This window comes from Pseudonaja textilis, chromosome 9 (genome assembly GCF_049901715.1).
Source record: "Pseudonaja textilis isolate UNSWEBS1 chromosome 9, rPseTex1.2, whole genome shotgun sequence".
NCBI classification, from domain to species: Eukaryota; Metazoa; Chordata; class Lepidosauria; order Squamata; family Elapidae; genus Pseudonaja; species Pseudonaja textilis.
In genome coordinates, this window is record NC_141998.1 from 6,298,690 (window position 1) to 6,325,923 (window position 27,234).

The following is a 27,234-nucleotide window of genomic DNA, read 5'->3' on the forward strand; positions in this document are numbered from 1 at the left end:
GTGCAAGTTTACCAGATGAACAAAGCTGTTACAGAGTCTGGTGGTCCTTCTAGAAATACTTCAACACCCCCCCCTCCCCGCCCCCCAGAGGGGAGCAACAGAAATAGACCATAAAGTGAGTGTGGTGGGGTCTCTAACAAGGCTTTGAGCTCTAAGCACACAGCACTCATGAGCGGCCTCCTGAATAACAGGAAGAGAGCTTCCTATAATCTTCTCCACTGCCCTCACCACTCTCTGTAGGGACTTTCTATCTGAGGCACTGCTGCCACCAACCAAACAGGGATGCAGTTTGTTAAAACCTTCTCAATTGGGCCTCTGTAAAAAGTGGCCAGGATAGAAGGAGAAATATGTGCTCTACTCATCCAATGCAGGAAATGCAGGTGCTGGTTTGCACACTTCCCTTAAGGATGACGGATGACAAGACCAGTTCAGATTGTTACTTATCTGCACCCGAGATAGTATTGATGACCACTTCTAGAGCTGCATCCTTGATACTGAGTGGAGTATGACTACACCGGCTCTCTTTTTAAAATCTACAATGACCTCCTTTGTTTTATTAATATTTCAAACCAGGTTGTTTTTATTGCACCAAGCCCAGTAAGGCTGTGAAGTGTGGGAAAGACCTGGGTTTCTAGAACAGTCTTTCTCAGGTATCTAATCTGATCTTGAGAGATTATCTAAAGAAATCTCATGCTCAACTTGTACCCAGCAAAAATTAAGGTGGAGTTCCTGTCCTTTCTCACTCTTATCCCTCCCACAGACTCAAGAATGTCCATGGGAACGGCCCAAGGACTGGCACAACTTGAATAGTCTTGGTGGATGACTTCAGTGGAGAACCTGTTGGTCTTTCTGGACAACTTGGAGCTTTTGTTTTTTTGCCTGTTGTTGTTATTCCTGCCAGTCGGAACAGCAGCTCACTTTCTGCAGCTTTGTTCTGTCTGTAGGTCAGAGGAAGCAACTGGTTCTTCTGGAAATGATTTGTGGAGATCTACGTACCAGATTCCTCATTAGTACCCAAGTTGTCTCTTTGTTAAGTTTATATAGCTGCCCACCTCACACAAAGCGACTCTGGGTAGCGTCCAGTAAAACCAGAGATTAAAATATGCAATAAAACCAGTTGAAACAATAAGCAGGGTGAAAAACAAAATAAATCGGGTTCACAAGAGTAGAGGATTACTCTATATAACACAGACAGTCCTTGATGGATGAGCACAGTTGAAGCTAAAATTCTATCCACCACATTCCGTAAGTTTCCAGGCTGAGTATTATCAGCACACTGGTGATACTTCACCTCAGGGTAACAAATGGTCTCCCCCAGTGGTTTCAGGTAGATGAGCACACAGATTAACAGAGTTGGAAGGGACCTTGTAGGTCATCTAGTCCAACCCCTTGCCCAAGCAGGAGACCTTTCACCATTTCTGATTGATGGCTGTCCAGTTTCTTTTTGAAAACTTCCAGTGATGAAGCTCCCACAACATCTGAAGGGAGCTTCTGTTCCTCTCTTTCTTTTCCTCTCTCTCTCCCTCTTTGCCCCTTTCCCCCTCTAACTCCCTCCCCTCCCTCCTCCCCTCCTCCCCTCCCACTTTCCCTCCCTTTCTCTCCCTCTTGCCCCTTTCCTCTCCCTCTCCTTCTCCTATTACCTCTCTCTCCTTCTCTCACTTTCTTTCCTCTCTCTCCCTCGCTGCCCCTTTCCCCTCTAACTCCCTCCCTCCCTCCTCCCCTCCTCCCCTCCCCTTTCCCATTACCTCTCCCTCTTCCCTCCCTCTCTCCCTTCCTCTCCCTCTCCTTCTCCCATTACTTCTTTCTCACTCTCTCACTCTCTTTTCCTCTCTCTCCCTCTCTGCCCCTTTCCCCTCTAATTCCCTCCCCCTCCCTCCTCCTCCTCTCCCTCCCCCATTTCCTCTCCTCTCTCCCTCCCTCTTCGCCCCTTTCCTCTCCCTCCCCGTCTCCTACTACCTCTCTCTCGCTCTCGCCCTGCCTCCCTTTTTCTACTAAATTACTGATAAATAATTCTAAAGAAGCTAAGAGCCTGCATAACCATTCGTGGCATTTTGTTTAGGGCCAAAGGCCCATGAAATGACTGAAAATCATTGGAGGTTCAATGTTTGCATAGATAATGTTCGTGTGGGGGTGGAAGCAGAGCACTTGGGGGGCAGAGTTTGCACAAAGCTTCAATAGAGTTTTATTTGGTTTTGACTCAGTCGCTGTGTTTTGTTTTGTTGTTTTTAATATAGATTATGCTTTGGCACACAACGTCAACCATTGTGGCTAATTCAAAGCCCCTCGTTAAACAGACAGTATTGTGGGATAATGTGCAAACCAGATTGTGACTATGTTGGTAGACGATGCTGAGTTCAGCCCAGTTTGGGAACCCAACTATTTTCGCTTATTTAATACAACACGATTAAGCAACCCTCTGAGATGTGTAACTCCAGGAACAGGTAGTAAAGCTGGCTGGGGAATTCTGGGAGTTGAAGTTCTCCAGTATTCTTCCCCTGCCACAATCGCCAAGCCACGCCCACCAAGCCATGCCTACAGAACTGGTAATCATTTTTTTTGAATCCCACCACTGCTTCCATCCTTCTGCGGTCGGTAAAATGAGGAGCCAGATTGTTGGGGGCAATATGCTAACTAAATTGTTCAGAAAGCGCTGTAAAAGCACTGCGAGGTGGTATAAGTCTAAGTGCTATAGTGCTGTTGCTATTTCATCCAGCCATGTGTGCATAAGATACATGTCTTCCTTTATATAGGTATGCATGGATTTTGTTATGTGGCGTCCCTATTGTTCCTCATAGAGAAATCAGTTTTTAGACAACGGCATGACTTCTGCTTGCTTCCCACTGCCTATGCGATCTTTAGATCTATTCCAACCAAAAGAAACTTGGAATCACATAAACAGAGGAAGAATAAAAACAGCCTGCTACTGAAATCGTGAAGTAAAGCAATCGATAATGAAACCACCTAGGGTTCCATCAGAAAATTAAAACAATGAAAGATGCAGTCTAAACCTGGCATAGTTGTACTCTATTGTTAGGGATAAATCTTCGCCTGCTGCAAAATTGGGTTTCTATTTTTTACATCTCAAGCCAGGGGACAGTAATTGCTTCTCTCTGATGGAATATTTGTGCAAGCAGGCCAAAACTTAACCCTAGATGACTTTGCCATCTGGATCTCAGCAAATAAACATTCCTCTTGTTTATGGAGTCTTGGCCATCCAGGTCACGGTGCTCTCAGAGGTGCTTTTTCAAAAGGCAACTGGAGTTCCTTTGTCTTTTTGTTTTTTTCCCCTGGGAGACGTTTCGCTTCTCATGCGAGAAGCTTCATCGGTTCTGGCAGGATGGTGGAGAGATAGAAGGATACATTCTGATAGGATGGGGAGGCAGGAACGGAAGGATCATATTTCTTTGCAGTCATCTGGCCATTAGTACCCTCCCTGAGAGTGTTCCCCCAAAAGCACTAAGCCAGGGGTCGGCAAACTTTTTGGCTCGGGGGCCTCATTGACTTTTAAAATTTGACAGATGGGCCGCCACCTGGTGCCGAAATGCCTGTCATTACAAGTCAAAATCAAATGAATGCAATCATTCAATCATTCACATCAAAACCTTAATTCTGTACCAATCTTCGGCGGGCCGGATTAAAAAGACCAACGGGCCGGATGTGGCCCCCGGGCCGTAGTTTGCCCACCCCTGCACTAAGCAGACTCTTTATCCCGGCAAAACCCCTTTTATTAAAGGAAGGTGAATTTCTTGCATTCACTTTCAGCCAAAGGCCTGGCAAACAGTCTTTCAAGGGTGTCATTAGGAGCACAGACCTTATCTAGCTTGGAGAGCTGCCAAGTAAGTATCTCCAAATGCAGTGCTGACAAGGAAGGACTCTGCACAGAGTCCTTGAGGTGCAAGACAGATCTTCATACTTCTGCGATGAACAAACGAATTGTTTCCCGCAAAAGCCCCCTCTCCTTTTGCTCCTCTTTTAATCCCCATTCACCATCCACCTGTGGCTTTACTCCCACATTGACACTTAGTTCGTAATTGTTCTTTTCTTTTGGCAGCTCTGTGCATGGGCAGGCTCCAGCTGCTCCCCCGCCTCACTTCTGTCTGACTCTGAAGGCAGCTGATAACTGCCAGACTGCCCTGGCTCCACCTCTGCCTCTGTGAGGCAGAGGCCTTGTCCAAGTCTTCCTCAGCCTCCAGGACAGGCCCAGGTTCCTCCACAACTTCCTCAATGTCCAACTCTGCTGCCAGCTCCTCTAGCCGCCAGCGGGCCACAACAGAGAGCTCTTGAAGCCAGTTAGGGATTTATCTGTGCCCTCAGGGTCACCTGAATCATGGGGCAATTGTTTTTGGAACCTTCTTGGAGCTGCTGAAAGGACTGAGTTATAGACAGGAGAGATATGGTGCCTTATCCTCCCCCTCTGTTGAGGGATGGATGCTCAATTTTTAGCATAGATGGCTTCTTTTGCCTCTTTTTCAAACCAATGGTTCTCTCTATATACACTCTGTAGTGTACAGGTAGTTCTCAACTTACAACAGTTCACTTACTGACCGCTCAAAGTTCCAACGGCCCCCCAAAAAGTGACTTATTTTTCACACTTATGACCCTTGAAGCATCCCCATGGTCACGTGATTTATATTCGCAGGGAGGAGTATGGGAGGCAAGTCAAAAAGAGAAGAAGTGGAATTTCCAAGAGGATGAGAGATGATGGATAGGAAAGATTTTTATTTAAAAAAATGGTTGTATTAAAAATTAGAATAGATGAAAAACTTAGAAATAAGGGGAATATTGTTATACATATTTTTACTTGACATGTCTAAAGTGAATGTTCGGGGATAGGATCAGATTTTGAAAGAAGATTTTTGCTCAATAATTATGCTATTCCTATGAGAAGAATGCAGCAAATATTGAACAATTGAAAAAGGAAGGATTATGTGTTAATACTGATATGTTTAATAACATTAGATTACGTAAATTTGATTAATGTGGTAATTTAAATTTGTATCAATAATATTTTTGTACCAAAACAAATGATACTCAGATCCTACACTGTCCATGAAATGATATTGATGTATGTTTTTAAAATTTTTTTAAATAATATATATATATATATATATATATATATATATATATATATATATATATATATATATATGGATCTTTGGTTGTTCGGGTTTTCTCCGCGTAAGATTCAAGTATCTAGGCAACGTTTCGATGAAGTCACATTCATCATCTTCAGGCTTCTGTCTCCGGCTCTGTGCTTCTCAGAGTAATGTGAGATTGCAGCTGCTTCCTCCTTTTAACTGCCAGTGGGGTGGGACTTGATTGGGTGGGGGCTTGGCTGTGTTCTGATTGGGTGGGGGTGTGTTCTCATTGGTAGGGGGTTTGGCTGTGTTCTGATTGGTTGTGGGGTTAGCCGTGTTCTGATTGGTTGGAGGCATGTTCTGTTCAGGTGGGGGCTTGGTTGTGCTCAGGTTAGTCTTAGTTGCTGGGGATTTGAGTTGGTGAGCTGTGATCTTGTTGTTTGGCTTGAGTTCGTGGTCGTGCTGTATCTTCATAGTGGGTGTCGGTTTGCTTCATGTATGGCTCGGAGGGGTTTGAAGTGGGTAGTGATGCAGCTGCAGTGCAGCTTCTGGTCCATGGTCGTGTCTCATCTTCTGAGTGGGTGTGAGTCTGTTTTCTACATGGAAGTGTGGTGGTGGCATCTTGTGTGGCTCTCATGGGTGTGGGTCTGGTGTCCTTCTTCATGTTAGGTACTGCGTCTGTTCATGAGGGCGGGTTTCCAAATGGCTGGAAGGCGGAGGTGTCATCTCGTTTGTTCATGCTGTGTGGCGTTTTTCTATCTCTATGGCTTCTCTGATTATTCTGCTGTTGAAGTGTTCAGTTTTGGCGATGGTTCTGGTATTTTTAAAATCAATTTCATGTCCTGTGGCTTTGAGGTGTTGGACCAGGGAAGAGGTCATTTCTTCTTTTTTGATTGAGTTCTTATGTTCTTCAATGCGTGCACTTATTCTTCTGTTAGTTTGTCCAATGTATGTGGTAGGGCAGGCAGTGCAGGGGATTTCGTATACTCCTTGGTTTTCTAATTCGATTTTGTCTTTGGGGTTTCTTAGGATGGTGGATATTTTTCTGTTTGTGCAGAATGCTGTTTTGATGTTGTGTTTTGGAGGATCTTGCTAATTTTGTCTGTAGTGCCTTTTATATATGGGAGGAGGGCTTTGCCGTTTTCTTGTTCTCTGTCTTGGATTTTGGTTGGGGTTTCTTTTTGGATTAGGTGGGTAATCTTCTTTCTTTGGAATCCATTGGCTGTAATACGTTGGTGAGAGTGTGTAGTTCGGTTTTTGGTGTTGTTCATCGGCTAAGCATTTTGTTCTGGAGATGAGTGTCTTGGCTACGGAATTGATCTGTGCTGGGTGGTGGTGTGAGAGTGCATGTAGATAGCGGTTAGTATGTGTTTTCTTCCGGTAGATGGTGTGTCCTAGGGAGCCATTGGATCTTTTGTATACCAAGACATCTAGGAAAGGAAGTTGATTGTTGGCTTCTGTTTCCATGGTGAATTGTATTTTGGGGTGTAGGCTGTTGAGGTGTGTGAGGAAGTTGTTCAGTTTTTCTTTCCCGTGTGGCCAGATTATGAAGGTGTCATCTACGTATCTGAGCCAGAGTTTGGGTTTGTGGTCGTATTTTTCTAGAGCTTGTGTTTCAAAGTGTTCCATGTAGAGGTTTGCGATAACAGGTGAGAGGGGTGATCCCATGGGTGCTCCTTCTATTTGTTTGTATTTTTGTCCATTGTAGGTGAAGTATGTATTGGATAGGCAGTGGTTGGTCAGATCTAGGATGTGCTTGGGGGTTGTATTTGTTTTGGATGGCTGTCAAGGCTTTTTTATTGGCACTTGGGTGAAGAGGGATATGACATCGAAGCTTACTAGTAGGTCGTTAGGTTGTAAGTTTTGTTTCTTTATGATCTCGATGAACTCGATGAATTATTTATTTATATATTTATTTATTTATTTATTTATTTATTTTCGGAGGCTTGACAACTGACTCACATTTATGACAGTTGCAGCGTCCCAGGGTCACATGATCCCCTTTTGTGACCTTCTGACAAGCTGAGTCAACAGGGAAACCAGATTCGCTTAGTCACCATGTTCCTCATTTAACGAATGTGGTGATTCACTTCACGAATGAGGCAAGAAAAGTCATTAATGGGAGGAAAGCTCACTTAACAAATGTCTCACTTAGCAACATAAATTCGGGACTCCATTGGGCTCATGCATCAAGGGCTACCTGTGTTCTTGTAACTTGTCACTCAAGTTCAGTGAGAGCTGCTGATAGCGGTAGCACTTAGACATATATACCGCTTCACAGTGCTTTCCAGCCCTCTCTAGGCAGATTACCAAGTCAGCCTGTTGCCCCCAACAATCTGGGTCCTCATTTTACCCACCTTGGAAGGATGAAAAGCTGAGTCAACCTTGAGCTAGTCAGGATCGAACATCTGGCCTTGGGCAGAGTCATCCTGCAATATTGCATTCTAACCACTGCACCACCATGGCAAGGAAGGGAGGGAGGGAGGAGGGAAGGAAGGAAGGAAGGAAGGAAGGGCAATAGCCCTTAGACTTATACACCACTTCACAGTGCTTAACCATTGCACCAACATGGCTTCCTTCCTTCCTTCCTTCCTTCCTTCCTTCCTTCCTTCCTTCCTTCTTTCTTTCTTTCTTTCTTTCTTTCTTTCTTTCTTTCTTTCTTTCTTTCTTTCTTTCTTTCTTTCTTTTTCCTTCCTTCCTTCTCCTTGTTTTCCTTCCTTCCTTCCTTCCTTCCTTCCTTCCTTCCTTCCTTCCTTCCTTCCTTCCTTCCTTCCTTCCTTCCTTCCTTCGCAATAGCACTTAGACTTATATACCACTTCACAGTTCTTTACAGCCCTCTCTAAGTAGTTTTACAGAGTCTGCATAGTGCCCCCAACAATCTGGCTCCTCGTTTTACCAACCAAAGATGCTGCAGACCCAGCAATGCTTAAAGGAACAAATTAGCCAACACCTGCTCCTGGCAGAAAGCCAACGGCAAGAGGCACCTAGGCGAGCAAGGCGGCTCCCTCTGCGCAGGGCACTCTTGATCTGGGTTTGCTCCCGGCCCTTTCAATCCAGCCGTCGTGAGGATTGTTTCCCACTGCATGCCGACATACCGATCGTTCATTAGCGCTTGCTTTCAACATGACGCATGAGTCATCCCCCTCCTTCCATAACCTGGCCTTTGGCTAGCTCTTTGGGTTCCCACTGAATCACTACCAGCTCTTCCATGTTCCTAGTCGCTTAGTTAGCTTTTAGTTCCCACTGAGTCACGGTCACCTTTCCTTGGCTGTTTCCCCATCTTTCCCAGGGCGTAATTACATACCTTTGCATCCTGAGCACCTGTCTGCCTGAATGCAAAACAAATCAGTACCAGACCCAGGCAGGGTGTGCATTTAACAATCCTCTGGTTTATTGTGGAGGTGGACCGTGACTGGAAGATACAACGGGGGGGGGGAGAGGATAAAAACAAGACACAACAAGATAAGATGAGGCAAAACAAGGCATCACAAGCCCACCCGCTTATGGCTCTTTTATTTATTAAGAAAAAAAATGTAGGAATTTGCCAAATTGCTAGAGAACTAATCAGGCGCCCCCATTGGCCTTTCTCTGTCAATTAGGCCAGTTGTAAAGGGACGCTCAGTGGCTCAGTGGCTAAAATGCTGAGCTTGTGGATCAGAAAGGTTGGCAGTTTGGTGGTTCAAATCCTAAGGCATGTAATGGAACGAGCTCCCGTTACTTGTCCCGGCTTCTGCCAACCTAGCAGTTCGGAAGCATGTAAACAATGCGAGTAGAAAAATAGGGACCCCTTGAGTGGGAAGGTCACAGCGTTCTGTGCGCCTTTGGTGTTTAGTCCTGCTGGCCACATGACCACGGAGACGTCTTCGGACAGCGCTGGCTCTTCTTCGGCTTTGCAATGGAGATGAGCACTGCCCCCTAGAGCCAGAAACGACTAGCACATATGCGTAAGGGGAACCTTTACCTTTAAAGAATGAGTATGTTAGAAAGGAACCAGGGGTTGGAGAACAACACTCACTCCCCACCTGCCTTTATTTCTGAGGCTAGTAACTTCTACCATCCACTTATTTGGCAGAGTGGGAGAATTTGCTGCAGTGAACCCGCCATGGCCAGCTTGCCAAAGGACAATTCACTGCCTCCAACTCGCTGCAGCCGCAGCCAGTTCTCCATGGCCAGCTTGACCCAGCTGACTCTCTGCAGCCAACTTCCACGAGAGAGCTTGCTGCGGGACAACTCAGCACGAGATAACTACAGTATAATATTATAAATAACAATATTAATATATCTATTACTAATAATATTGAGAGAGGAACAGATCTAGAGTGCACTTATCTCATATTAAGTTGCCCCATGTTGAGTTGTGCTAGACCGAGGGTGTCAAAACTCAAGGCCCAGGGGCTGGATCTGGTCCACGGGGTACTTAGATCTGGCCCATGGGGCCACCTTGGAAAAGCAAAGGATGGCCCCGCAGCAGTGGTGGGATTCAACTATTTTTGCTAGCAGTTCTGTGGTCGTGGCTTGGTGGGCGTGGTGTGGCTTGGTGAGCGTGGCAAGTGAAGGATACTGTAAAATCCCCATTCCATCCCCGCCCCACTAGCCTGCTTTCCAGCTCTGTTCTCCTGTGCAGGGCAACCAAAGAAGACCCAGCCGATCATCTGGGACTCAGGAGGCAGAGAATGGATGGGGGCGGCACCTGTCACAGGTGGTATTTGCCGGTTCTCCAAACTACTCAAAATTTCCACTACCGGTTCTCCAGAACTGGTCAGAACCTGCTGAATACAACCTCTGGCCTGCAGTGCTTCTGCCAGCGAAAATGGAGCTCCGTTTTCACTGGCAAAGGGTTGCAGGAGGCTGTGGCAGCCCAAAATGAAGCTTGGGAGCCCATTTTTGCTGGCAGAGTGCTCAGGTCATCACAGGTGCCCCCCCTCCCCCCAACATGAGTGACATTGAACAGGCCATGCCCCCTGACCACGCCCCCTCCCCCCTCCCCCGAGGTCAAACACAACCCTGATGTGGCCTTCAATGGAATCGAGTTTGACACCCCCATTCCAGACTCTTCATTTGGTGCCTCAAGGCAATATGGAACGAAATGCATGTTAAAGATAGGCCACCTGAAATAAAACGTTGGGCAGAAGGAGCAAATTCGACCTATTGGACTAAGATGTAGCTCGGTGTTACCTGTATTGCTTACCTGCTGAAGTTTTGCACTACGTTACTGTCAGTTTCTTAGCTAGGCAACGGCTAAATCAGGCTTTTTCCAAATTCCACAGCCCGAGTCATTGACTGAGATGGGCGGCTGTAGAAATGGAATTGTGATGACCCAGGGTGGGATACAAAGCGAACACAGTCACAGAAAACAGGTGAAGCCCCTTTTATTCCTTCACTTTGCTTCCAAGCTCTGAATATCTTTGACGGAAGACAAAAAAAAAAACTCCTGCACAGTTACACAAAGAAGGAAAAAAGCAACGCAAACCAAGCAAGATAAGGACTGGAGGAGGCCCACAGATAACACACACTGGGAAGGACCCCAAACTCAGAAAGGAACTATAAACTGGAGGTATTTACACGCTTTGTTTCCAGCGTTTGCCAGTACGCAGGTCCAAACTCTTATTCAGTTCTCACAGCCACAGCCCATGAAGAGGATCAAGGCCCTCTCCTCCCGAGGAGACCATGTCTCTCCCTATCCTCTCCTTCCTGCGTGCCCTGGGATGGGCCTGGGTCCCCCTCCGACTGGTCAGCCGGCCTCTGCCCTTCCCCAGCCTCCTCCACAACCTCCGGAGCCACACTTCCACTCCCTGTCGGCTGTTCCTTCTCTCCCTCAGAGTCAGTCTCCATCAGGGGCATGACAGGAATAAATGAACAAAGAACTCATTACTCTTTCCCTGTTTTGTGTGGCAGTTCCCCTGGTTACTGATTTGGAGGATTAATTCAAGATGCTTCCAGGCACCACTTGTGGTCTACACCGCAATTCCCCAGCACACAAATTCTCCTCTGATATTTCAACAGTGTGACGCTAAATCACAACTAAAGTACTATCTTGGCCTCTGCTGTTCCCTGCCTATGTCACAGCTACAGAGTCACTAGGGTCACACGAATAACAGATAACAGATTTGGAAGGGAACTTGGAGGTCTTCTAGTCCAACCACCTGTGCAGGCAGGAAGCCCTATTCCATTTCAGACAAATGGTTGTCCAATCTCTTCTTAAAATCACATCTACCTGACCCATCAGAGCGGAGAGGCAGGGAATGCTGTGGGTCCCACCCTTGAGGGAGATACACCTGGTGGGATCCAGAAGCAGGGCCTTCTCCGTGGTGGCTCCCTCTCTCTGGAGCATCATTCACTCAGAGATTAGAATGGCCCCCTCTCTAATACTCTTCCGGAAGGCGCTGAAGACCTGGTTCTGCCAGCGGGCCTGGGGAACCCAGAGAGGGATGGAGCCCATCAAATGGTTCATTGTGTGATCTGCTGTCATTGAGGTGGGTGGGTGGGAGTTGGGTTTTTTTTTCTCCCAAATTTTGTTCTGTTGTACTTTACTAATTTATTTGATTCTTTTTTTGTTAGTTTTTACTGTTTTTTATTTTTGTTGTTTTAAATGTGGTTTTACATTGTGTAAGCCTCCTCGAGTTACCATGGGCAAATAGGCGGCAAGATAAATGAAATAAATAAATGAAATAAATAAATAAAAACCTCCAGTGTTGGAGCATTTACAACTTCTGGAGGCAAGTCGTTCCACTGATTAAATGTTCTCACTGTCAGAAAATCCCTCCTTATTTCCAGGTTGAATCTCTCCTTGATCTGTTTCCATCCATGATTCCTTGTCTGGCCTTCGGGTGCTTTGGAAAATAGCTTGACCCTTCTCTCTGTGGCAGCCCCTCAAGTATCAGAAGACTGCTATCCTATCTCCCCCTGGTCCTTCTTTTCCTTAAACTAGATATGTCTTCTCTCCATCCATGGTTTTTGCCCAGATGTCTTTCTTTCTTTCTTTTTTCTTTCCTTCCTTCCTTCTTTCTTTCCTTTCTTTCTCTCGTCTTTCTTTCTTTCCTTTCTTTCTCTCATTTTTCTTTCTTTCTTTCTTTCTTTCTTTCTTTCTTTCTTTCTTTCTTTCTTTCTTTCTTTCTTTCTTTCTTTCTTTCTTTCTCTCATCTTTCTTTCTTTCTTTCTTTCTTTTGCTTTGGAGAATAGCTTGACCCACTCCACTCTGGGGCAGCCCCTCAAATATTGGAAGACTGTTGTCTCCCCGGTCCTTCTCTTCCGTAGCCCAGCCAGGCCCAGTTCCTGCAACTGTTCTTCATATGTTTTATCCTCCAGTCCCCCTAATCATCCTGGTTGCTCTTCTCTGCACTCTTTCTAGAGCCTCAACATCTTTTTTACATCATGGTGACCAAAACTCAATACCATATTCCAAGGGTGGAATTCCAAAGATAGTCCTCACCTTACAATCCCAATGGGGACCAGAATTTTGATTGCTATGCACGGCAGTTGTTAAGTGAGTCACACTTGATTTTATGACCTTTTTTCCCCATGGTTGTTAAGCAAATCTGGCTCCCCTCCCCTTGATTGCTTATTGGTCACAGCTGGGAAGGTCACAAGTGGCAATCAAATGACTCCAGGATGCTGCAACCATTGTAAATTCATGTGTTGTCAAATCCGCCAATTTTGATTGTGTGACTGTGGAGATGCTGTGATGGTCATAAGTGCGAGGACTGGTTGTAAGTCCCGTTTTTCTCGGCGCTGTTGTAAATTTGAACGGTTGCAAAACAAAGGGTTATAATTCAAGGACTGCCTGTAAACTTTGTGCTAAGAAAGGGTAAAAATTCCTACATCGAGTGGAGGAAACGTTATATATTAAAAATTGTGCATGTGATATACGTGAGAACATTTCCCAGGTATCTCAGATAAAGACGTGGCCAAATGCAAAATCCATATTGATGATGCAATACTCTCCATAATTGCATCATCATCATTATTATTATTATTATTATTATTATTATTATTATTAGCATCTTTCCTTTGAGACCAAGAACACCTTGACAATTGTTACGTATTGAAGCTTCGAGCGCATGTCTGCGAGCGCCAGAAAGAAATGCTTTAATGCAGTGGTGGGATTCAAAAATATTCACTACTGGTTCTGTGAGCGTGCCTTAGTGGGCATGGTATTGTTTGGTTTAGTGGGCGTGGCTTAGTGGGCGTGGCAGGGGAAAGATATTGCAAAATCCCCATTCCCTGCCCACCCCACTAACCTGCTTTTCAGTTCCGTTCTCCCATGCAGGGCAACCAAAGAAGACCCAGCCGATCAGCTGGGAGTCAGGAGGCGGAGAATAGATGGGATTGGCGGGGCCAGTCGGGGGTGGTATTTGCCATTCTCCGAACTACTCAAAATTTCCGCTACCGGTTCTCCAGAACTGGTCAGAACCTGCTGAATACCACCTCTACTTTAAGGGAAACAGAAATGCCTGGGAAGCTGCATTCAAACATTACCCCTAACAAAAGGGAACGTGGTGTCTCTTGCGTTTCTGACTAACCTTGAATCCTGCCTGCCGTCATCTATTCAGACAGCCAGGCAGGTTGTAAACACATGTGTATTCCTATTAGTGGAAAATTCCTTTCTATTGAGCTTAAGCCACAACTGTGGTTGAACAGGTTTTAGTTCCCAGCCACTTTTTTTTTTTCCCTTCCTGTCTCCTGGGAAAAAAAAAAATTCTCAGCCCTATGGCATCTGCTCAGATCACATGGGCAAGCAGAGTACTTATAAATTACGCTAACCTGCTCACACCAGTTATAACTTCCAAGATCATCCAGGAGCTTGGGCTTCCGACTCACTGAGGCAGATCCAGAAGAGATCCAGAAGGCATTCTGTGTGCCTTGGAGCCCTGCCGTACAGGTAACCCCTGTGGGGGTTTCTCCTGGTTGAAAACAGAAATTGCCAGAATTATAGTTATTATAGGCGTGCTTTTGTGTGTGTATCTGTGTGTGTGTGTGTTGAACATTGCGGTGCACAATTTGAACTAACGTCCAGCTCGAATTCTGGAAACGGATTTGGAATAGCTGCACTGCAATATTGGAGAGGAGCCGTTGTCATGCTGATGGGGACGATGGGAGCTGTAGTCTGATGCATCTGGAAGACCTAAGCCTATGAGAGACCATTTTAAATTTGGGATGTTTCCCAACAGATGCTAATCCTCACAAAGAAGATGGCATAATATTTATTTATTGTCCCTGTGATTGCTTTGATCATTTCTGTTGGAAAGTTTCAGGAATTGGTTTTCGGCTTCAGCTAGAAGCTGGACTAAAGGATTCATCACTCAATCTATCACTGTCTTCCTGAACTTAATAATTTGTTCCAGTTTATCCTTACTATGTTCTCTAATTGTCCAGAAACAAGGTAGTGAATTATCCCCCCCCATACAGGTAATCCACGACCACAATTGGGGCTGGAATTTCTGTTGATAAGCAAATCCATTGCACCTGGTTTTATGACCTTTTTCGCTGCAATTGTTAAGCAAATCACTGCAGTCCTTAAGTGAATCATGTGGTCATTAAGTGAATCCAGTTTCCTCCCTCCCCCCATTGAGTTTCCTTATTGGCTAGGAAGGTCCCAAATGCTGATCATGTGACTCCACATGCCAGGTGTAAAGCACCTGAATTATGACCATGTGACCATGGGAATGCTGCAATGGTCATAAGCCCGAGGACTGGTTATAACTCACTTCCTTCAGTGTCATTGTAACTTTGAAGAGTCACTAAAGAAATGGTTTGTAAGTCTACGACTGTCTGTATGGTTAAAAACCAGGCACCAATATAGGCTCCTAACATCAAATTAATAATCTATTGTCATTTTTGGATAATAGGCCATTAATTGACAATGGGATCACAATTCTGTTCTGTTCTTATTCATTCATTCATTCATTCATTCATTTTTCACTTTTCTACAACCCAAAACTCTTGTCAGAATATACAACTGTTACTAGTACTCCATATTTCATATTATATGTAAACATTATTGCTTACATTTTATTGTTGATTGCTTTTGATGAAAAGTCCTTTGTTATGCATAAAACGGCCATGATTTCAATGTTTGTAAAGAGATGAAATAGAATCTCATGCTGTTGCATAACTTACCTGTTAAGACATAATGTAGATTTTTTTTTAAAAAATGGGTTAGTGTTTTGTGTGAATCTCTTGGCATCTGATTAAATCTATTGTGCCAATTTAATAAATTGTGGCTTAAAATTGGTTTAATGAAGAAGGCCTTGGTCTAAGACTCAATCAGTGATAGAATTGGCAGATGTAATTTCTGAGCAATCTTTAATCTGATCTCTTTAGAAATGCTGGACTACAATTACCATAGTCCCCAGCTCTCAAGGTGACTCACGTCTTTGGAAAGTGCTATCTCGGGGACACTAAGGTCTAGATCTGCTTCCCTTTGACTGAGCAGCCACCAGCTTTAGGCTGCAATTAGTTTAGATTAACAGAGTTGGAAGAGACCTAAGCAGGAGACCCTACACCAGGGGTCTCCAACCTTGGCAGCTTTGCTGGCTGGGGAATTCTAGGAGTTGAAGTCCTCCAGGCTTAAAGTTGCCAAGGTTGGAGACCCTTGCCCTATACCATTTCTGACTGATGGCAGTCTAGTCTCTTCTTGAAAGCCTCCAGTGATGAAGCTCCCACAATTTCTGAAGGCAACTTCTGTTCCATGGGTGTGATTACTCTCACTGTTAGAAAATTTCTCCTTATTTCTAAGTTGGATCTCTCCTTGTTCAGTTTCCATCCATTATTCCTTGTCTGGCCTTCAAGTGGTTTGGGAAATACCTTGATCCCCTCCTCTTTGTGGCAGCCCCTCAAATATTGGAACATTGGAAATTTTCAGAACTAGCTACGAAATTTGAGAATTGCAGTCCCAATTCATTTGGAGAATATCAACAAATTCGATAAAGCACCAGAATCCATGGTGTCCATATTGTAGACTTTCTAGCTGGATGTCCAAACGGTGGCTGACTACAGTCATTTTTCAAAATATGTAGAGAAAACAGCAAAAATATGAAATCATGTCAGTTCTTATGTAACGATCAGGAAGACTGCCACGTTAATAGAAGCAATATCCCATAGGACAGGGCTGTCCAACCCTCACAACTTTTAGACTTGTGGACTTCAACTCCCAGAATTCCACAAGTCTTAAAAGTTGCTCAAAATTGGACACCGCTGCTATGGGAGAAATAAGTGTCCCTCAAGTTCATTTCTGAAGCAGCCACAAATACCCCTTTGAGAGAACTACATTTTCCAGACTAAAATAGTTTGCTTTCTTCTTTCCAAAGTGTTCCAGTGCTTCTAAACTTCTCAAGTGTTTTTGGAACGAACAGGAGGGCAAATGCAGTGGTGTAGAAGGAAGGCACAAGAGGGCACAAACAAACATGATGCAAAGACTGAGAAATGATTGCTCAACAATACACACTTCTAGTAATTCTGTTTCCCCAGGGCCTTAAGCTTCCCATGCTGAACTGTTTACAGTTGCCAGAAAGGACTGGATATAAAAACTGTAATTAGCGTTCTTCAAGTCCACAATTCTGGGCTGGTATCGCAGGCGCTGAAACTCTCTCTACATAAAATTATGCCAAGTCATAAGACCTGAGCTCTCTTCTAATACCATGGAGTAGAGAAAACAATTCCGTAGAAACACAGCCTCCAACAGCATGAAATCAGCTGTTGGGAAGAGCAATGCTCATTTTGTAATCTGTAGAAATACGTGTTGTTTCGAGATAGTCTCTTTTGCCCTCCCCATCTAACTCTTGCCACATCAGGTAGTCTCCAAGATTTTTAGCTTCTCTTTTCCTCTTGCCAAACTACCCGTGGCATCTTAGAACTTACCAGTCAGTTGGTCAGGTCTTGCTTTCTGACTCAGCCATCATCATGGAAAAACAAAGTCTACTTTGTGAGGCTAAAAACGTTTCCATTGGCTGCAATGTTTATTTATATGTCCCAAGATGTTCAGGATTCCATCCTGGAAATAACTTTCTGATGAAAATTCATATCAGGAAGACGGGGTGTCTCCAATCCAATGCTTTTGCAAGCTTTTGGAATAGAGCATCCAGTCTAGGGACGTTGTACAGTTCTTGCTGTTCTCTGAGCTTGGTCACTTTTTCTGCAAATGTTTCTTTATCTGAATAGGTCACATCTCCAGTGCTGGCGAGTGTAGGGCTTGTTCCTTATTTCTATACAGTGGCTTGCTCTGCAGTGTTGGTGGAGTGTGGCTTTCTTTTTGGTTGTGCCTTGACTGGGGTATTTTCAGAGGTGTTCAGCAGGTTCTGACCAGTTCTGGAGAACCAGTAGTGGAAATGTTGAGTAGTTCGGAGAACTGGCAAATACCACCTCTGACTGGCCCGCGAACCCCATCTCTTCTCTACCTCCCGAATCCCAGCTGATCGGCTGGATCTTCTTTTGTTGCCCTGCACAGGAGAACGGAGCTGGAAAGCAGGTTAGTGGGGTAGGGAGGGAATAGAGATTTTACAGTATCCTTCCCCTGCCATGCCCACCAAGCCATGCCCACAGAACCGGTAGTAAAAAAAAATTGAATCCCACCACTGGGTATTTTCTTGGATAGTTTGTCTGGTGTTAATCCCTGCTTCTCTAGGCATTGGTAGCTGGAGAAAATCTGTTGTTTCTTTCTTAGCTTTTTTATTATCTCTTTTGAACGATGTGTAAACGTTGTTTTTCTTTATGTATCTATTGATGACTGAAATTCTACTTCAGTATCTCATGGGGATCATACGTTCCAAGGAAAGGTTGAGATAAAAACAGCCAACAAGGAAGTTTAAGAACAGGGTGAAAGTCAGCATGGCTGTTATACATCAGAGGCAAGGAGGTTACAACCATGGGGTTAATAATGATTCTTACCTGGATATCAGGACATATATCAAAGTCAGGCAAAAGTGATCTACTCCAGAATTTCTCTGCTACATCTCCAAGAACCCCTTGCCCAGGCTAGGGAAAATGTTAACTGAGATTTTGAACATTTGTAGGAGACAAAGGTAATGTCACTTTCTGGCTAAGAAAAAAATCTGAGCCTTTTTCTAGAGCTTACTGGAATAACTTTTTAAAAAAGAAAGTGATATCCAACTATCTTATCACGTACTATCGGGTAATTCCCCTTTTACTTACCTGTTTCACGTAAGGTCAGGTTATGAAAACTTAGGCTTTCTTAAGAGACATGTTCTAGAGCAAAGTTTGGTTGGTCAAAAGATTCTAATTTCCATAACTCTTTGATAATTCTTTGCTGTTTCAAATCAAATCTGTTTACAACTTTTTAAAAAGAGATTCTTCCCTGCTCTAGGGTAACTTGCAGCATATCATATACCAAATATTTCCCATAAATAGCAAATGTTAAAAGAGCTTATTAAAGAGAAAAAATGAGAAAGGAATTCCAATTATTATTCTCTTTGGAATTAGATGAAGAAACGGGAAGAAGAGAAGCTGTCTTAGAACTCACAGGGATACAGATATTACTTAAAGTCAAGCTGTGATTTTTTAAAAAAAAAGCTTTTAGCTTATCTGCAGTGCAGTATTCTCCACTGGAAAAATGTGGGGGAAAAAAGAAAAAGAAAAAGAAATGAGGCCATTGATAACACTTAACTTCCTTATGAATGCACGGTGAAAATGAATGCGTGGCAAGCTACTTGAAAAATGAAAAGTGTGAAGTATTGCGGTCATATGATCTATTTTTATGCAACTCTCTTTGCTAATAAAGGGGCAAAGGAGGCCAGTGAGAAACAATGAGGATGTGCTATTAAAAGCAACCCCATGTCCACACAGAACATTTTCCGCCACTTTTTTGCTCATGTAGCATCAGCAACTCTTAATACTGTATGAAGCTGTGAATATTGTATGAAGCTCTGGTACAGCGGGAAGCCAGCTCTATAACCGTTTCATGCCAATTGCTGCAGCCATCCACCAGTATTCCTTGCTTGCATACATGCTCTGAAATCAGGGGTGGAGGCTGAAAAGCTGCACAGTATGGTTAGAGTATGGCACTCAGGTTCCGTGTGATGAAGGATTGAGGGAACTAGGTATGTCTAGTCTAAGGAAGAGAAGGACTAGGGGTGACATGATAGCAGTCATCCAGCACTTGAGGTGTTGTCACAGAGAAGAGTGGGGGAGATCTATTCTCCAAAGCCATTGGTCACCCACCAGTGGGCCGGGGACCACTGGCGGTCTGCAAAAACATTTTGGTGGTCCACAGGGCTTGTCAATGTCACCCCCCAAAAGCAATTAATCCAGACTGCATGGCAACACAAGGCTGCGCCTCCCACATGGCCCGTGGGAACACAAGGCTTGCGTTGCTTGCATTGCAAACATAAGGAAGTGAGGAGAGGGGGGGAAAGGGTGGAAAGGGGGAACTTGCCCTCGGCGCCTGGCCTGGCCACCGGGCTGCTTCTTTCCACTTCTTTCTTCTTCTGCTTTTGGCTGCACGCAAGGAAAACAGCAAAAGTCTTTCTTTCTCTCCCCCAAACTCCACCAGAAATGAGTCTTTGGGACCCTGCAAGGCCTCCTTGCTCCAAGAGGCTGCACTGTCAAAGACTCATTTCTGGCAGAGTTTGGGGGAGAGAAAAAAAAAGACTTCCGCAGCTTCTGCTGCTTTCCTTGCATGAAGCCAAAAGTCTCTCTCCCCATCCCCTGAGAATGGAGCTGAAGACGTTATCCTGCAATCCCAAATAATGAATGATCGATCGGTAGGAAAACGGGGTGGGGAATTTTCCTGCAGACTTTTTTGGGGGGTTCCCCAGGGTCTCTGCTCCGCAGGATTTAAAATTACGAGTTTGGTGGTCCCTGAGGACCAAAGCACCTGAGGGCAGGATAAGAAGATCATTAGAGAGAGAAGCAACCTAAAACTAAGGAGAAAATTTCCTGATAGTGAGAACAATTAATCAGTGGAACGTCTTGCCTTCAGAAGTAATGGGTATTCCATTACTGAAGCTTTTCAGGAAGAGATTAGACAGCCATTTTTCTGGAATGGTCTACTTTTCCTGCTTAAACAGAGGGTTGGACTACAGGATTAGAAGGTCTTTCAAGATCCCTTCCAACCCTATTATTCTAGGTTCTAGTATAATCATTGACGCTATTTTCTCAGGCGGCTGTCTTCTTTCTGAGCCGAAATAGGAAGAGCTGAAGCTTCCTCCAGCAATGATTCAAAATGTCTCCTCTAGCTCACCTTCTCCGTTCAGTCTGGTGGTTGGCATCTCAAAGGCCTGCGGTTAGGGAAGGCATCGTAAGGTTTCAGAGGTGATAATCCAGTAATAACAAATGCTTAAAGACTATGGCTTGTTGTTGTTTTTTTTAAAAAAGGCCAAGCTAAGTACACTAAGACTGCCTTGCCAGATGCAGCCACAGTTCAACTACAACCTGTGCCCAGTATCGTCCTAATCTGGAGAAGTCTTTGCCAAAACTACTGGCTGAGTTGGTAGAACATGCTAGACTAAGTGAAAATGGTATTTGGAGACTTTTGGTCCCTGCCAGTGACTGAGTATGTTCTAGGTCAGATCATAGACCATCACCTGAAGCTACCTTGTGGGTTACTTTTTGGGGAAGTGCCTCTTAGCCGTTGGGTTTTGTTAACACAGTTTACGTTATGGTATAAAACCAGGCACTGAATTCATTAGAATTGGCATAAGATCTGGCATAATACTGCATGGTCTTTCAATTTTGATAACTCACAAACAAATGTGAAGAGGGGAAAAATCAATCTCTAGCTCCAATGTTTCCCAATGTTAGCCATCTTAAGCTATGTGGACTTCAGCTCCCAGAATTCCCAGCTTGTTTCTCATTCCCAGCCTGTTTCTCCTAGCTGGGGGATTCTGGGAGTTGAAGTCTTAATACTTTTAACTTATCAAGGTTGAAAACACAGCTGTAGGTGACCACTGAATCATCTCCTGTTCAGACATACACGGAGAGTCCATTAAAGGGTGAGCATCATCACAAAATCTCCAGAACCGTAAAGCCTACAAACTTGAAATTTGGCACGTATGTTCCTCTTGGCTTCTAGGTGCTCACTAAGAAAGGGTTTTTCGAAAGGACCATCAGAGCATTTAGAGTATTTCCTATATTATTATTATTAACACACTCTAAAGAGTTCTACTCCCCCTCCCCACCTGAAAAGAAATATCTTCCAAATGCAAAACACAAGCAGAGGAGAGGAGTTTCAGTTTCAGTTTCACAGCACCAAGCAGTTTTAGTTACAGAACAGTTGAGCTAAGCCACGTCTAGGCTCCTTGCTGTCTCCTTCTTGCTCACACAGCAAATACTGTTTCAGTTTCCAAACAGCCCTCAATCTCTCACACACTGACAGGACCTAGCCAGATGAATACCGGTGGATGCTGGTAGGCAGAGGCAGAATTTTTTTTCCCCTTATTTTCCTCCCCCAAAACTAAGCCTGATCACATAGTTTCGTAGCGAAGCATGGGTATTGAGATAATAACTACATAGTCTTCCCCTCTTGTTAACAGACTTTCTTTCTTCCTTCATATTTTAAATACATTCCTCAAATTTGGTGCTGATAGGAGTACATCACATATTGGGGTTCTCCTTCCATCTCCAATACAATCTATAACTAAAAAAGAGACAAACTTGTTCATAGCATTAAGCTGATCAGTCATTTAAATACTGAAGTAGGATCCTAGCAAAGATTCCTTAAAAAAAAAAATCTCCAAATTATATAACTGTGTTGAGCTGGGGCAATGCAGAAAACCGAGAACAAATACAGTGGCATTTCTGGATTATATAATCGGTGTTATTTCAGGTGCCCTGTATTTTGATATGCTTATAAGAAATTAAAGGTGTATTTGTGCTTGACAACTAGGGGTCGTTATTGAGTTCACCGTTTCAGTGGATTGAGTGGTGACCCTCAAATTATTTCTTTTCCTAATGCTGGCTATAGTTCATCTTATATTCTTAGCCACAGATTACATCAACCAAGCAAACATGTAAATAAATCCCACTATATAATCTTCTTTAGCCTCAGATTTGTGGAGGGAATGTGAACATTAACAGGGATGAGCTGTTTTTTCCTGCTCTATGTCATTTTCATTCTCAAAAAAAAAAACCTCTAAAAGGAGATCCTCAGAAGTCCTCAGAAAGTAGACTAGTCCACACAGACTTGCTTACACTTATACAGTGGCATTCTATCTAGACCAGCTCTTCTAGATTGGAAAAGGGCACCCAGTCTTGATATTGTTCTGTTTTAGGAATGGATACAACGCTATCCTTAACTTCTTGGAGAGCTTTGTGCAAACTCTGTGGAACTGCCAACCAAGCAACTGACTGGGATTTCAAGCACTAGCCAGTCCTCTATTGCAGGGGTCTCCAACCTTGGCAGGAATTCTGGGAGTTGACATCCACAAGTCTTAAAGTTGGCAAGGTTGAAGAGCCCTGCTCTATTGCTTCAAAATCTCCAACTTAAAAGAAAGATAAACCTGTCATGCAATTTGAACCTGTCCATCAAATGCAGAGAGAGAGAGAGACAGAGAGACAGAGATGGAGACAGAGAGAGAGAGAGAAAGAGAGACAGAGAAGAAGTTGCCTGAGGCAAAGTTACTCAGATCATTTTCTTTACACAGGATCAATCTTTTCCTCCTTCGGTTACTTAGGTTTACAAGACTAAGGAATACAATCTGTCTCCCATGGGTTGTTTGGAGGGGCCTAGGACAGTGGTGGCTAACCTTTTTGGGCTCCTGTGCCAAAAATTGTGCACGTGCTTATGCTTGCACGCCAGCACCCAGAAGGCAACGCACACGCACCCTCATGCCTTCTGCGCATGCACACACAATCTCCCCTCCACTGCCTCCCTACCTGCACTGCGCCTCACAGCTTATTTTTGGCCTGTTTGAGGCCTTTTGTTGGTCTCCCAGAGGCTTGAAAAAAGCCTCTGTAGGCTTTGCAGGCCGAAAAATAGGCCCATTTCATCACTTCCAGTATTTCCTGCAAAGGCTGCAGAAGCTGTCCTCAAGTCTCTGGGAGGCTGAAAAAGGCCTCAAACAGACCGAAAATCAGCTGTGAAGCACACGCATGTGCAGTGAGGTAAGTTTACCTGAGGCTCACGTGCTGGCACAAATGGCTCTGCGTGCCACCTGTGGCACGCATGCCATAGGTTCGCCATCACGGGTCTAGGACAACTCGCTGCAGCCAACCCGACATGGCCAACTTGCTGTGGCCAACTTGCCACAGCCAAGTTGCCCTGGTCAACTCATCATGACCAACTTGCCATGGAACAAGAACTCACCGTGGAACAAGAGTTAGACTGATATCAAAGAAATGATGGAATAGAATCATTAAAGAAAGAATGCAAAAGGAGGAACAACATGAAATGTGACGGATAAAAATTAAAATAATTGTTGAATTACTTCAAATAATTAAATTGAATTGTTGGAATTGTTCCATGGTGAGTTGGCTATGGTGAGTTGTCCCATTCCGCGTTTGGAGTGGTTGATCCTCACAAGGATTCCCCCAACTGAGATTTTTGAATGACTAATGTTATCCTCAAGTCGTCAACTTAGTTGGAAGATTTATGGATAAGAGACAACTTAAGTCTCTGAAGATAACTTATCTTCAAGCCTCCAACTTTGGGGAAGAAACCCCTGAGGCTGGTGCAGGAAGAGTTGGTATATTACAATGACTCTCTGCCTAACTAACTTGCTTCTGTTTGAGCGAGCACCAAAAGCTCTCAAACTAATAAGAAAATAAGTCCAGTTGCTATGACTCAACCTTCAGACAATTTTACCTGGATGACTGAGGATCTCCATTGACTCAAATCTCTAACTTCTGCCTCTTGGAGTTTTAGCTTTGATAAGCTTTTCTATGCAGACGTTTTGCAGTTGGAGAAAGCCTTATCTGTACATTTGCTGCATGTCGATCAATATTCCTTGAAAATTAAGCACCAGTCCCCTTCAGAATTCTATTCCAGGAATTACTCGAAGCTTAGCCAAACAAAATGATTTTTTTTTTTAAAAAAAGCCAACTATCTACAAAATGGAAATCTTGGATGATATCAGCCACTGCTTCATCCGTAACAGGTCTGGGGGGCTCATCTGGCAGTCATCCCTCATGCTGGATAGCTTAGAAACGGTTGCCAGGACAACTGGAGAAGTGAAGAAGAAAATCTTGTGCTATCCTATGACAGATCACTTGGAAAGCAAGCTTTTGGTTTGCTTTTGAAATCCATTCCTCTCCATTTGCTTCAATGGGAGAGGAGGCAATAGTTAAGGCTCAGTGGTGGCTCATCATTCTGGAGATATTAGACAAAGCAACTCTTTGGTGGATCTACCCATGTTTTTCATTTTGCAGACAAAGAGACAAACCAGAGTTTAGAGCTGCTTGTTTGTTTTTCTTTTCCAATCCAGTCCCCAAATCTGGTAGCTTTCTACAATCACTGCATCACCGTAGCTATATTTAGATAATTCAGACCTCAAAACATATCCATAGTTCGGCCTTCTCACATCTGTTGCCCTCCAAAGATGCTGGGATTGTAGCTCCCCGAACTTACAACCAGCCTGTTGCGGAGTTTTGTGGACTTTACATTTTCTTACTGGAGAGAAGAAGGCAAACCAGAAGTCCTCTCAGATTTGATTAGTACAGAGAAGTCTACAGAGAGTAGTAAGAAATAAATAAATCAAGGTGGCAGGCAATGGTTTGGTTGAAGCTCTAACTTTTTTTTTTACACTGCACGTAAAGTACTGGTAGAATGTCAGAACCAAAACCAAGAATGATATGTGGTGATTCTTCCAAACTTAGTTCTAGAGAGAAAATCTTGCCAGACTGAGGATTCTACCATCTGCATCTAGAATATGTGAACGATTTCTCTTTCTCTCACATATAATATTAGGACTGAAACCTATAATATCAGGACGGAGTTGCCTCTTACTCCTATGGAATCCATTCCATCCCCCTTGGGAACCCACGTCCTTAGGACGTTCTATCACAGAGATTTTTAATTGCACAGTGCGGCCATCTTGATTGCGGGGAGGACACACCTATGGCCATTCGAAACAATTTATAAACTCAAGTAAGCTGAATAAATATTTATCATGGGTAAATCCCATCCTGGTTACGAATACTGAGGGATACTGTTGTCATAATGGCTTTGAAAAGCACCAAGATTGGAAAACAAGCTAAGCAGAGCCAACAGATTGCCAATACTGTAGATCCAGGGGCAGGCTTCAAAAGCAACAGGCTCTCTGCCTGGTTTCTAGGTGGGCGTGGCCATGGTGGGCGTGGCCTAGTCGGCCTCCTGCACCACAAGGGGGAGTGGTTTTGCTCTTCCTGGGCTCCATAGGCTCTCCTCGAACCTCCAAGAGGGAAAAAAAATGGCCTCCCTGGGCTCCAAAGGCTGTTTGGAAGCGGGAAATGGGCCCATTTCCAGCCTTCCCGAACTTCTGAGAGGCCCATTTTTCATCCTCCCCGAGCCTCTGTGTGTGTCCTGCACTTACTTGCATCCAAAACGGGCCATGTGGGGACTCCTGGGAGGGGCAGGATGGGGTGGGTGGGGCCAGCCAGGAGTGGGATTTGGAGTTTTTTTGAACTGCACAGCATCTTAGCCGTCCCGAACCCCTGTGGACCCCGAGCAGCACGCACCCTTGTGTAGATCACAGAACTTTTGTTTGAGCCTTATTTGAGTTTAGAAGCTAAGGAAGGTTGGGCCTGGATGAGTAGACACCAGAACTGTAGGATAGGTTAAAAAAATACACCCTGAAAGAAGATACGGTAACAGTAAACCACTCCTGACTTGCTTTCAAGAAGACTGCGCAGGATGTTTCCATGAAGTAACCGTCGAGTCGAGCTCAGCTGTTTTGTAGCAACTACAAGCCTTTCTATAAAGAGTCTTGAGTGACTTCTCTCTGTGTGTGTGCCCCAATTACCAATTTGTTTTAATAATAGGCTTTTTCATCCACCGTTCATTGGATGCAGAACTGCTGAGAAGTTGGTATTTTGGAAAAGTAAAGCTAGGATTTATTCATGCAAATTAAGCATTGGGCAGAAATCCGTATTTGGAAACTCAGCATGTCCTTGGCTGGCTCTATCATCATCTCTCATGCTGGTGTGTCTCATTTATGAGCATACCACACACAGTTTGTTGTTCGCTTTATTTGTTTACTTCTCTCAAATACTGGGGAAAGGCACAAGCTGAGACGGGCAGGAAATGATCCAAATGGGTTTTTTTTTGAGTCTTCCATCTCACTGGCGAAATTGAGGGAATCATCAGCGGTTCAGGGAAAGAAATAGCACCTTCCAAAGGCTAAACAGGTAGAGTTGAGTAGGCATTCGTGTCATCTGTACGTCTTCTTCTATTTTCAGATTCTTGAAGAGACGAAGAAGAGATGGCACCCGGAGACAAAAGTGCTGACAAACGGAAAACTAAGATGAACCATACGCTGTGAGTATACACAATGCTTTTCATTCTTTTGGCCTTGTTATTAAGCTCAGCTAAAAAATAGCCCAAATTTGGGTTAAGGTGCCTGATCTCTTCTTACAGTCTCATTCTACAAAGTACAGGTACTCCTCAAAACTTACGACCACCATTAAGCCCCAAACTTTGGTTACTAAGTGAAACATTTGTTAAGTGAGTTTTTCTTCATTTTGCATCCTTTCTTGCTGTAGTTGTTAAGAGAATCAGTGCAGTTTTTAAGTTAGTTAACAGAGTTGTTAGATAAATCTGACTTCCCTATTGACCTGGCTTGTTAGAAGGTTACAAAACATGATCCTGGGACACTGCAATCATTGTAGATAGGAAGGACTAAAGTCAGTAACTATGAGTCAGTTGTCTTGGGTCTGGATTTTGATCACGTGACTATGGGGATGCTGCAATCATCATAAATGTGAAAAATGGACATTGTGACTTCAAACAGTCACTAAATGAACTGTTGTAAGTCAAGGACTGCCTACATATGATGATAGATTCAAAACTGATCTAAACAATCCAATATATTAAAAGTGCTTCTCCATTGACTCCCACAAAATACAAACTTCCATAACGGGAGCCTAATTTAGAGAATATTCGTCTTTGGGTTCTCTTATCCTCTTAAGACTCAGATGACCAAGGAAGCAAAGAGTTGGCTTTCCTGCACCTCTTTCCTTTGAGCTAGTGGCCATCCAGATTTCTGCAGTCCAGTAGGTTAGCAAGACATTT

General features: G+C 44.0%; 1 protein-coding gene across 1 annotated transcript in view; it reads left to right on the forward strand.

Annotated features, from left to right (window-relative positions):
• Nucleotides 1–13,837: 13,837 nt before the first annotated feature.
• Nucleotides 13,838–27,234, forward strand: part of RHOBTB2 (Rho related BTB domain containing 2) — a 43,290-nt gene continuing 29,893 nt past the window's right edge. The window contains exons 1-2 of the mRNA XM_026714879.2: nt 13,838–13,956; nt 26,403–26,481. Of these exons, the coding sequence (XP_026570664.1) occupies nt 26,426–26,481 (56 nt within the window). The 5' untranslated portion in view covers nt 13,838–13,956; nt 26,403–26,425. The remainder of the gene's footprint in view (nt 13,957–26,402; nt 26,482–27,234) is intronic.